The sequence below is a fragment of the Aquarana catesbeiana genome, linkage group LG06 (assembly GCF_042186555.1).
Source record: "Aquarana catesbeiana isolate 2022-GZ linkage group LG06, ASM4218655v1, whole genome shotgun sequence".
NCBI classification, from domain to species: Eukaryota; Metazoa; Chordata; class Amphibia; order Anura; family Ranidae; genus Aquarana; species Aquarana catesbeiana.
In genome coordinates, this window is record NC_133329.1 from 299,224,851 (window position 1) to 299,238,031 (window position 13,181).

General features: G+C 42.6%; 1 protein-coding gene across 1 annotated transcript in view; it reads left to right on the top strand.

Moving 5' to 3' along the window:
* CPS1 (carbamoyl-phosphate synthase 1) overlaps positions 1–13,181 on the top strand; it is a 172,762-nt gene that overhangs the window by 66,447 nt on the left and 93,134 nt on the right. Inside the window, exons 18-21 of the mRNA XM_073633558.1 lie at positions 4,936–5,146; positions 5,238–5,436; positions 5,557–5,733; positions 5,975–6,093. Of these exons, the coding sequence (XP_073489659.1) occupies positions 4,936–5,146; positions 5,238–5,436; positions 5,557–5,733; positions 5,975–6,093 (706 nt within the window). The remainder of the gene's footprint in view (positions 1–4,935; positions 5,147–5,237; positions 5,437–5,556; positions 5,734–5,974; positions 6,094–13,181) is intronic.

Below are 13,181 nucleotides of genomic sequence, written 5' to 3' on the forward strand. Positions count from 1 at the left end.
ACTCCTGCACCTATACTCCTCAAATCAGCCCTATTCCTGTGCAACAGACCCCAGAACTCCCCAATTCCCGCACCATTACACCGCAGATCAGCCCCAATTCCTGAACCTTCACACCTCAGATCACCCCAATTCCTGCACCTTCACACCCCAGATCACTAAAATTCCTGCACCTTCACACCTCAGATCAGTCCCAATTCTTGTACCTTCATACCTCAGATCACCCCAAATCCTGCACCTTTACACCTCAGAACACCCCAACTCCTGCATCTTCACACCTCAGATCACCCCAATTCCTTAACCTTCACACCTCAGATCACCCCAATTCTTGCATCTTCACATCTCGGGACAGTCACAATTCTTGTACCTTTATACCTCAGATCACACCAATTCCTGCACCTTCACACCTCAGATTACCCCAATTCCTGCACCTTCACACCTCAGATCAGCCTCAATTCTTGTACCTTCTTACCTCAGATCACCCCAATTCCTGCACCTTCACACCTCAGATCGACCCAATTCCTGAACCTTCACACCTCAGATCACTCCAATTCCTGCACCGTCACACCCCAGATCATCCCAATTCCTGCACCTTCAAGCCTTAGGTCACCCCAATTCCAGCACCTTCACACCTCAGATCACCCCAATTCCTGCACCTTCACACCTCAGCTCAGCCCCAATGATTGCACCTTCACACCTCAGATCAGCCCCAAATCCTGCACCCTTACACCTCAGATCACCCTAGTCCCTGCACCTTCACACCCTAGTTCCTGCACCTGCATACCTCAGATCAGAAACGATTCCTAAACCTTCACACCTCAGATCACCCCAGTTCCTGCACCTTCGCACCACAGCTCACCCAAATTCCTGCATCTTCACATCTCAGATCACTGCAGAATGCTGAGAATCCTGGGAGTTGTAGTTTGAGATTGCAGCCATATAATGGGGCCAACAAACTCCTTACACTACAGATTCCATTATGCACTGTGCAATGAAAGTGAGAGATGATATTTACTAAATTGCCTGGGAAAGTTCTTTCTCTTGGCGCCAAGGGAGTTAAAGAGAGAGCACCTCTGTCTGAATACGGGAATGCGAGGGACCATAACAGCAGAGTGCTGATCCTGAGACTGGGAGTGAAGACACCCGAGGCAGCACAGCACCGCCCACATCACAGCACCTACACTGCTGCCAAAAAAAAACAGGAGCATCAACTCACTGTCTGCTTACCACTGCTGATTACTACTGCTCACTGCTGCACTGGTGGTGGTGTAAGTTAGCTGGCAGAAGAGCCTGATATGCTGAGGAAGGTCTCTCTTACACCTCTGATTCTGAGCCCCTGATAGAGTAGCCAGGTAGTGCAGGAGCGCAGAGTGGCACGTGTGCCTGTTGGTCTTGCTAACAGCATAGCTGCACAGGATATCCAGGCCAAGCAAAGAACGGATCACAGCAGAGCAGGGATGCCGGGTAGCAACCGGTGAGCAGTAGGCAGGAACAGACAACAGCAGACAGGCAAAGCACAGGCTGGTAGCAGACATGTGGAGAGTAGGCACCAGTGGATAGTAGGCAGATGCTTGCGGCTGGCAATCCAGCAATGATTGGAACAGAATCAGACAGGTTGGGATATACACAGGCAGACAGGTCAGGTGCAGATGCGTAAAGTCATGGTATAGTCTAGGTCGGTCACAGATTAGTGGAGCAGCAGCAATGGACACAGGCAGTGGTGGCCCGTCCATTTAAAAAAAAAAAAAGTCATTTTAAGAGTGACCAGGCGCCGGACACACAAGCTTCCCAGCTTGCAATCAGCTGATTGCAAGCTGAAAAGCTGATTTGCCCATGTTTAGGGCATGTGCAGGGCACAAGCCATGTGCCTGCACACACTCCCACTCTCCAGTGATTTGTTCCTGGCTCTTGTCCATTTATTTTCATTGGCTGGAACCGGAGGGCGACTAGGCAGTGCTTTTTCAGCACTACGGTGTCACTTCCAGTTTCCCTGGAGACGGAGTGGAGTGCGGACACTGAGACTACTTTATTACTGCAACCTGGAGCCCTGTAATGTGAGGTGGGGAGCCGATCACAGATACGGCAGGTGGGTGCAGAGTTGAGCCTGAGCGTGGTGTTCCAAAGCAGAAGGTAAGTGACTGAGTTCGGGGATCAGAGGAGATCTCTCTCACTGACTGTGAATGACAGAGGATTTTTGCATGTCTCTCCCTCCCGGCAACATGCTTCCCATCCCCGAGTCCTCAGACGCCTCTGCAGGGTGGCTACAGAGTGACTGCTCCACTCGCTGTGTAGTGTGTCCTGCCGAGAACCTGGCTCCCCCTCCTCCCACCTCTGTTCACTTTTCTCTGCTGCTGCAGAGCTTCATGGAGGGGGGAGGGTGAGGCTGCTGAGTGTTGTGGTGCAGGGCAGTGACTGGCAGTTGTGGGGTTCCCAAACCCCCCTTTCCTGCATCCTAAAACGGCCCCCACCTTGCCTCTCCACCCTAAAATGCTCCCCCCTGCCTCACCATGCCAAAACGCCCCCCGCCTCTCCACCCTAAAACGGCCCCCCTCCCTTCCTCTCCACCCTAAACAATAACCCCCCTCCCTGCCTCCACCCTCAACAATAACCCCCTTTCTTCCTCTCTACCCTAAACAATACCCCCCTGCCTTTCCACCCTAAACAATAACCCCCCTCCCTGCCTCCACCCAAAACAATACCTCCCTGCCTCCACCCTAAACAATAACCCCCTCCCTGCCTCTCCACCCTAAACAATAACCCCCCTCCCTGCCTCCACCCTAAACAATATGCCCCATCCCTGCCTCTCCACCCCAAACAATAACCCCCCTTCCTTCCTCCACCCTAAACAAACCCCCCTCCCTGCCTCTCCACCCTAAACAATAACCCCCCTCCCTGCCTCTCCACCCTAAACAATAACCCCCTCCTGCCTCAACTCTAAACAATAACCCCCTCCCTGCCTCCTCACCCTAACAATAACTCCCCTCCCTCTCCACCCTAAACAGACCCCCCCTCCCTGCCTCTCCACCCTAGACAATCAATATACCGTATCTGTGGTGCTGATCTATATACCGTATCTGTGGTGCTGATCTATATATCGTATCTGTGTTCCTGATCTGTATACCGTATCTGTGGTGCTGATCTATATACTGTATCTGTAAGGCTGAGCTATACTGTATACCGTATCTGTGATGCTGAGCTGTATACTCCTGACACTATGGGTGGAAGAAAGTGGAATACAGGGGACAGAGTGGGTGGATTCTATAAGGGGTGGGGCTTATGGGAAGTGGAAGTGGTCAAAAAGTAAGGGCGGGGTCTGGCGCCCCCATCCTAAAACTTCACCAGCTGCCACTGGACAGAGGCAGACTAGAAGGTGAGGGGCAAGCCAGCATCAGTGCAGGCAGAGTTCAAGAGTAGTCAAGACAAGCCGAGTCAGTAACTGTAGTCAGATGCAGAGTAACGGGTTGCAGGTATGCACAGGAATGCTGTAGACAAGTCAGCAGTGGATCATAGTACAGGCTCAGTTTAAATAGCCCAGGTAAGCTCCAACAACATCTGACACTGAATCTTTCCCAGTGTTGACTTCTGCAGGAGGGAAGCAGAAAGAGAATGTGGATGAATGAAGATACCTTGCTTAGGGGTCTATCAGCAGACATTAATTATCTGCTCTAAATAGTAAGTGACAGTGGGGTTGACTTACTAAAACTGGGGAGTGCAAAATCTCGTGAAGCTGTGCCTGGTAACCAATCAACTTCTAACTTCAGCTTGTTAAATAAGCTTTGACAAAAAAAAAATGGAAGCTGATTGGTTTATATGCAGAGCTGCACCACATTTTGCACTCTCCAGTTTTAGTAAATCCTCTCCAATGTCTCTTTAACCCTTAACCTCACACTAAGCTCTCAAACAAACTTGTAATCTGTCCCAATCTCTAAACCTAGTTTGTACATCAGTGGTGGCTCGTGCTCAAATTTTTTTTTTTTTGGGGGGGGCGCACTACTTACCCTATCCAGGTTGCAGGCAGCTTCTGTGGCCTTACCACTGCTTCTCCTGCTCTGCGGATTCCTGGGAGGCTTCGGCTGCTTTCTAGCTACTTCTCCTCCTTGGCTGCTTCCTGGGTGGCTATGGCGGCTTCCCCACTGCTTCTTCTACTGGCCAACATGATCGCTTCTCCTCCTGGCCAGTCGGGTCTTAGGATCTGCTTCCAGATTGGCTGGAAGGCGAAGCAGGAAAACAATAGCGAATATTAATTCGCTAATGTCACACAAGTGGGTGGGCTCGGGGCACAGTGCTCTGCGCTCCGAGCCCAACCTTTTTGAAGCCAATTAGTGCCTCAGGCACTAATCACGTGCTTCTAAAAAAGACAAACCCCACAGAAATCCATGTGTTCGGAACCCTGCATGGAGATTAGGGGCAGGGTGCATGGAGATTAAGGGGGCGGCGCTCCTGCGCCCTGTATGAGCGGCCGCCACTGTTCTACCTATAGAAACATACAGTATCCCTTCATCTTAACATTACAATTCTGAGAAATACCCTGATTGTTGGACATATTAATTATTTTAGTAATAATTGTTTATATTGAAGTTCATTTTTTGTTCAAATCTAAGTTGAAGTAAGAGAAGGAGCTATTAACGGACATTTTTCTACAAAATGTACAATCACTAAAGTAATTTATGCATATAATTTAAGTTCTTCTTTTGTCCTGCTGTATAGTCTGGTCAATCAATCAAACCTATAAATTTATTGCCTCATTTTTAAAGCATCTGAAATTGGAACTGTCTTTGTTACTCCTCAACAACCCTTCTCTTTCCAGCTATTATTTTGGTTGACTTTAATTAATAGTAAGGTATGCCATGCCTCACCTGGTGTTTTTTGGGAGCCCATACAAGCTTGTCTATTTATAAGATGATGTTTAACTGATGTAATTTTTTCTTTGATGAACAGGGGACTCCATAGTTGTCGCTCCTTGCCAGACTTTGTCCAATGAGGAGTGTCAGATGCTGAGAGCAGTCTCCATCAAAGTTGTACGCCACTTGGGTATTGTTGGAGAATGTAATATACAGTTTGCTCTTCATCCAACCTCACTGGAGTATGTCATCATTGAAGTCAATGCTCGACTCTCTCGTAGTTCAGCTTTGGCATCCAAAGCCACTGGGTAAGTTAACACTGTCCTGGGATAAGGATATTGATAATTCGAAGGTCTGAACTGCAGCACATATACTATATAATATTATCTACTTTTTTAGCTACCCTCTGGCCTTCATTGCTGCCAAAATTGCCTTGGGAATTCCTTTGCCAGAAATTAAAAATGTTGTATCAGGGAAGACCACTGCTTGCTTTGAGCCCAGTCTAGACTACATGGTGACCAAGATACCTCGTTGGGATTTGGACCGTTTCCATGGTGCTTCAGGATTAATTGGCAGCTCAATGAAAAGTGTAGGAGAGGTAAGCAAAATAACTGTGCACTCTAGCCCTTACAGGGAGACCATCTTACTCTCTTTTCTTTGTTTTTGTTTTTTTTTCCCTGCAATTTTATTACTAAAGTTTAATGACTACCCTTTATAGGTTATGGCCATTGGTCGAACCTTTGAGGAAAGCTTTCAGAAAGCCCTGAGGATGTGCCACCCATCAGTAGATGGCTTTACATCAAATCTTCCAATGAACAAAGCGTGGTCATCAGATGTCAACCTAAGGAAAGAGATGGCCGAACCCACAAGTACCCGTATGTACAGCATGGCCAAGGTAAAGATCAAAGTTTAGTAGAGCGAAGTGAAAATGACAGAAAAATAAAAATATAATTGAAGATATAAAAAGAATATAAAAATGTATGGAAGTGAAACAGACACATAGTATATATTAATATCAAGTTCAACTGATTATTTAATATGTTACCAATGCAAGTAGCTAGTAATAAAATGTATAATAATAATTATATGAAAATATTGCATGTTTCTTAAAAGTGATATCCTATGTTTTATATCAGGCTATACAAAGTGGAATTTCCTTAGATGAAATCAACAAACTGACAGCTATTGATAAGTGGTTCCTGTACAAGATGCAAGGAATCCTCAACATGGAGAAGACTTTGAAAGGAAGCAGAAGGTAAAGTGCATAATGCAGTATCAAATGTACTATCTGGGCCTTGTTTTTTAATATTTTCATTCTGGCATAAAAAAACTGTATGGCAGTCCAAGAATGATTATGATTACTCTTTTTGGATCACAATTTATGAGGATCATATCATTCTTCTTTACAGCCAGTATTAGTGATAAAATGATTGCTAGCTTAAAATGATGTCGTCACACCACTGTGTGGCCTGTTTTGCCAATGCACTGCTGCATGTTTCAATACATGTGGAAGCTTCTAGGAGTCACATTATAGCGGACTTACTAAGGACCCTTGTCAAGGACAGAAACTATTTCAAGGTCATAGTGGGAGTAATAGCTTGTGCCACTTAATAGGGACCTATTAGTCACATAACCACATCTTTTCCAAATTATCATTCATCTATGTGCATGAAAGAGAAAGAAACATAATATTAATAATCTTTTATACCTGATTGGAAAGAGACAAAATAAAAAAAGGAAGATCATAAAGCACTAGCTTAAAATAGAGCAGAAAGGAATCAAAGACGCCTACAATTATACCGTTTATTCTAAAACCATTACATCCTGGGGCAGATCTGCTTTTATTATAATCAGCTAGATGCTTCTATTTTGAAGGTACTGATTAAGAGTCATAGATAGCAGAATTTTAGATGATTTAAAGAGGAATTTAAGTCCATTTAAAAACTATTTGTTTTAAAATAAGTGTTGTTGAAGTTGTTACAATATCCAATGAACACTCTTACTGAGTTTCTTTGCACTGAGATAGGAACTAATATGCAAATCCAGTACTAACACTCTCCTGAGCAGTGTGTCTGACTTTGGAATCATGTGTGCATGCATAATATGCTATAGATCTTCTGTTGTTAAGGGACAACAGTAATAAGTAAAAAGCAGTAATGGTTACCCACCAATGGTATAGAATCTAGAAAGGTTTTAATAAAATGATTCAAGAAAAAGCAAAAAAAAGAACATCCAACATGTTTCTTGGGCTCAGATACCCCTTCATCAGGACTTATGTTTTATGTGACCTAAAAATGACCAGTCTAATAAAGGTGTTGCCTGACAGCATAACTGCTAACAAGAGACACTGATAAGTCCATTCATTTTGAGGTCACATAATATATAAGCCCTCTCGAAGGGGGAATGTCTGAACCCTTGAACCACGTTGGCTATTTTTGTGTTCAGCTCAGTTATTTAATTCAAAACCATTATGGACTCTAAAACCACTGGTTTGATTCTGACATAATTTAACATTGCAATCATATCAGATACAAATAGGTTGATTCACCAAAGGAGTAGAAGCTATTCACTTAGTCAAATCAATATTCATTTTGAAAAGTACCAATATTTAATAAGGTGAACCTGTCATGTGTGAAGGAAATAAAGAAAAAAATGGATGTTTGCTGGACCATAATTGGTTTATTGAAGTGAATACATCTGTCATCCTAATTAGTAAGCTCAGTTAACATTCACTCTTGGTAGGTGATCTGTCTATGTTCCTTTTAACTGGCCAAACACGGTTCAATTTTTTTTTTTGTTCAGCTTGCCGCCTACAGAGCATGAATGGACTAATCACCTACAGGTGCTGTTTGGCCAACTATTTTCTGCCCAGCTCCTTTGATTTTTCAGTGGATGTCAGTGGGTGGTTTACTCACTGAATGAATTTCAGCTGGTTCATCAGAAACTGGCCAAAATTTGCTCTGTGTAAGGCCAGCTTATGTCAGTCAACCTCAAGGAGTAGAATTCTTCTTTAAGAAAAGGTCTTATTCAGTCCAAAACAGTCTAATGATTAAATTATACCATCAGCATACGATAAATGAGCAATTTTATTAAAAGCAACACAACACTACTGAAAAAAATTAAAATAAAATAAGGCATACCTCCAAGAGCCTAATGCTGTTGAAAAAGCTTTTCCTGCATTTGGTAGTTGTGATCTTCAGTTCCTGTGCAAACAGATGTACGAACAGGTGGCAAAGATGGTAGAGTTGTGGGTAGTGGACAACACTGCCTCCTCTGATTTACTGCAATAGCACAAATAATTCACTTAACCTCATCAGTACTTGGCAAGCTGGAAGATTAATATTCGCCAGACAGATAAACTCAGATAAGCAGGCACTGCAGCCATCCACTTGCCTGAGTTGTTGGATGCCCAGTAATGTGCATAGCATTTTGATACATTTCATTACATCAACAAAAGCACTCATAAGTATCATAGGGCAGACAAATGCAGCATCTGCTTTCCAGAGCTACAGTATGAGCAGCATGTTAAATATCGCAGACTCTTGTCCAATAAAATTACGTATTTAAAGAGCGTGTTTACAATTTTGCTGCAAGCTTCAGAATAGTTATTGCTAATGTTTATGCATAACACTTCAGCTTATTCTGCTGTATGTTAGAATATATCAATTTTGGCAGAAGGGCAGCAGAAATGAGTAGAGCACACAAATTATGTAACTGAGCTTCCCATTTTATAAGCATCTATAATTTAGGATTAGAAGAGATGAAATTGCAAAGGAAAAGCATGTTTACTTTTGTTCTTTTTTTTTGCTTTATTTTATTACAAGCAGAGTCCACACATATTTTATCCTTCAATTGATCACAGGATGACTTGCAGTGTATTGCTACACATTTACTTGCTGCCCTCTAGGGATAAAAAAAAGCATACATTAAATACAACTACTTGTGTGTTGACAGTTAACAGAAGCTCTTAACTCTCTCTTTCTTATCAATAATTATCGGCCATCATACACATGGATGGCAAATTCTGCTATATGCTCTTTAATGCCAGCAGAATTGTATTATAACCAACCAACAAATGTGTACTTATTTATGACCTGGTCTATTTAGGATGATTAATTTTGGGGCCTTTGAGTGGTTCAAAACACACTAATATGTGTTACTGCCCAGTCAGATAATATTTTAGATGGACACTTATTATTATGTTGAATGTGCCATTTCATTTGAACTTATCATGGGGAAGAGAGAGTGGAATATGACTGTGGAGTTTTGGGAATAATCTGAGCTGATGGTGTCGGGGAAGGTGGAGAAGGTAAATGTATGACTGGAAGGAAAGTTTGGGGAACTGAGAGTTGCTGGGGGGCAGTTTGAGAGGGGATCATCCCAGTCATGTGTGTGTTAAAATGAGGGAGGGGGCTGGGGGCTGAGTGGCAGATGATTGTGGAAGCTGGAAGCTAATGTTGAAGCTGTTAATGTTAGAGGTAGGTAGTGCAAAAAAGCAACAAAAAAGCTGTTTTTGTTGAAATTCCCAAAGGGGCCCGATGGGGCCAGATTAGACTTTAAGGGGCCAGACTGTGGCAAGTGGGAGTAGAAAATGCCTTGGTATCAATATGATTAAGCAATGTAATATCGTTGGCTTTAGTGGGAGGAGTAGTGCCCCATCATTGGTATCAGAGGAAGGAATAGTGCCCATCATTGGTATTACTGGGATGAATAGTGTCCTATAAATGGGATCAGTGGGAGGAATAGTTCCCCCATATTTGGTGTCAGTGGAAGGAATAGTACCCCATCATTGGTGTCATTGGGTGGAACGGTGCCTCATTATTAGTATCAATGGGAGGAATAGTACCCCATCATTGGTGTCATTGGCAGGATTGGTGTCCCATCATTGTTGTCAGTAGGTAGAACAGCGCCCCAAGGGCCGGATAAAGGCAAGTAAAAGACTGTAAATGTATTGATGTAGAACAGAGGTGTGGAGAAGATGTTGGCTGTAGAACAGTTGTGTGGAGAATGTATTGGCTCTAGGACAGGGGTGAAGAGAATGTGTTGGCTGTAGAACAGGGATGCAGAGAATGGGTTGTGATGTGGATGTGGTGATAGAATAATATGTGGATGAAAATATGCAATAATGTCAGAATCCTATAGTGAATTAGGTAGTTGCATCCTCTCTTTACACTATGGTGGATGGTCCTTGTACATCTAGGGTCTGATTTCCAAAGAAAATAGACCACGTGGATATGGTGACAAACCTGGTTTTATTTTTCAAGTGCGGAAAGAAATTTGACTGGTTGTGACAGATAATTACTTTAGTGTTGCTCTAGTTTATTTGCTTAATTTCTTTTATAAATCAACCCCATTTATATTAAGTACATTCTTAATATTAATCGTTTATACCTTTTTGATCACCTGCAATACACTGCTTTAAAGTGTATGGATAGAATTTTAAAGCTTTGGAAGAAAAAGACTAGAATATCTGTCAGGTTTTTATGGTTGTCTGTGTGTGGGTAAGTAAGTGAACCCCTTCCATTTGACCCAGTGACTAACTGCTAAGATGGGGAGTTCAAAATGTTACAGTTGTCACAGAACAAGAGGCGAGGGCAAGGACTCCTATTTTAAGGACAATTATATAAGAGACAAATATGTTTTGCATTTTTGGGACAGGTAGTGAAGGGAAATCTCCCTAAGGAGACAGAGGTTTAATCCTTCCCTACTGCATCCTAAAAAAAACATTTTTTTAGCTATCTATATTTCAGTATGATTACCTCAACTACTAGAGGAACTGCCATGACTTGTTGGTTTTAATTGACACCTACAGTTTAGATCTTCTTTATTGGCTGTCTTAAGTTGTACCCAAAATAGAATCCGTGGACCTACCAATACCATAATGATTTATCATTTGTCCAAGCAGCTTTGCCACCCTTTTGTTGATTTTCCTATTTATTATCAAGAATACAAGAAGAAAAGTCTGATACCATTACTTTGCTTAAAGGCTTAGCTATGTCCACTCATGGTACTCAGTGTTGGTTAAAGCAAGTACCCAGAGTGAACATATTACCTGTATGAATAAAACCAAAACTGTAAATGAAGAACAGGCATCAGAAGGTGCTTACAGGCTCATTTGATATATTCCAAATTAGCCTTGGTATACCCAATTAAACTACAGAACTTGAGCGCATTGGCACAAAAGTCTTGACTTTTGCTTTGACTTAAAGTGATTGTAAACGATCACCTTCTGAAATAACTCATTCAGTTTAAAATAGAAATGAAGGCAAAACATTTTCGTATATATTAGAAGTGATCACATTCTCTCTGTTCTCAGCTGCATAGAGAGCTGGGGGGAGGAGAAGCTGCAGCACATTGAGTTTCAGAGTAAATGGCTGTGCATGGGGGGGGGGGGGGTCATGTCAGAACAACTCTTATCAATGGAGGAAAGCAGGCTGAGTTCCCAGCACAGCTAAAGAACTGATCACGGTGTGCTCTGCTTAGTGTGGTCAGTTTTTAATAGGAAAGCAGAGGGACTGGCAGGATCACCAGGGATTTCACAAAAGGAAAACAATACAAAGTGAGCAGCATACTTTTTTTTTATCCATGTAAACTCTTGGAGGGGATGATAAGGGACTATATACAAGATTTTAGTAATAAGAACGGTATCATTAGCAGTAATCAGCATGGATTCATGAAGAATTGTTCTTGCCAAACCAATCTATTAACCTTCTATGAGGAGGTGAGTTGCCATCTAGATAAAGGAAGGCCCGTAGACGTGGTGTATCTGGATTTTGCAAAAGCATTTGATACAGTTCCCCATAAACGTTTACTGTACAAAATAAGGTCCGTTGGCATGGACCATAGGGTGAGTACATGGATTGAAAACTGGCTACAAGGGTGAGTTCAGAGGGTGGTGATAAATGGGGAGTACTCAGAATGGTCAGGGGTGGGTAGTGGGGTTCCCCAGGGTTCTGTGCTGGGACCAATCCTATTTAATTTGTTTATAAACGACCTGGAGGATGGGATAAACAGTTCAATCTCTGTATTTGCAGACGATACTAAGCTAAGCAGGGCAATAACTTCTCCGCAGGATGTGGAAACCTTGCAAAAAGACCTGAACAAATTAATGGGGTGGGCAACTACATGGCAAATGAGGTTCAATGTAGAAAAATGTAAAATAATGCATTTGGGTGGCAAAAATATGAATGCAATCTATACACTGGGGGGAGAACCTCTGGGGGAATCTAGGATGGAAAAGGACCTGGGGGTCCTAGTAGATGATAGGCTCAGCAAGCTGCTGCTAACAAAGCAAACAGAATATTGGCATTAAAAGGGGGATCAACGCAAGAGATAAAACGATAATTCTCCCACTCTACAAGGCTCTGGTCCGGCCGCACCTGGATTATGCTGTCCAGTTCTGGGCACCAGTCCTTAGGAAGGATGTACTGGAAATGGAGCGAGTGCAAAGAAGGACAACAAAGCTAATAAAGGGTCTGGAGGATCTTAGTTATGAGGAAAGGTTGCGAGCACTGAACTTATTCTCTCTGGAGAAGAGACGCTTGAGAGGGGATATGATTTCAATTTACAAATACTGTACTGGTGACCCCACAATAGGGATAAAACTTTTTCGCAGAAGAGAGTTTAATAAGACTCGTGGCCACTCATTACAATTAGAAGAAAAGAGGTTTAACCTTAAACTTTGTAGAGGGTTCTTTACTGTAAGAGCGGCAAGGATGTGGAATTCCCTTCCACAGGCGGTGGTCTCAGTGGGGAGCATTGATAGCGTCAAGAAACTATTAGATAATCACCTGAATGACCGCAACATACAGGGATATACAATGTAATACTGACATATAATCACACACATAGGTTGGACTTGATGGACTTGTGTCTTTTTTCAACCTCACCTACTATGTAACTATGTAACTATGTACATGGTACAACAGGCACATATGAGGAGTATAAAAATGTTGGGTTTACAAATGCATTAAGGCTAAGGCAGACTCCCAGTGGAGCTGGGAGTATTTCCCTCAGCATTTAACTGTCAAAAAGCAAACCTTTATTGGCTACTAAGGCTCTGAGCATCTGTATATCAGAGCATATAGGAGGCATGGTTATACCAACCAGGTGATGGTGTTGTGTTGATGACGAGTACAAGCTGTAAGGAAAAGTCATTGGCTTTTTTGCAATTAACTATTTACTGGCTTCTTAAAACTTTTTGGAACTAGTCATTCAGCCATTTGAGATGAATGACAATTTATAGTGTTGGAGGGCTGAAACGCCTAAAGATCAAAGCCCAAGAATTCCTTTTTTGGGTAGAATGACCCTTAAAAGATTATTAATCATATTTACAATCCCCTA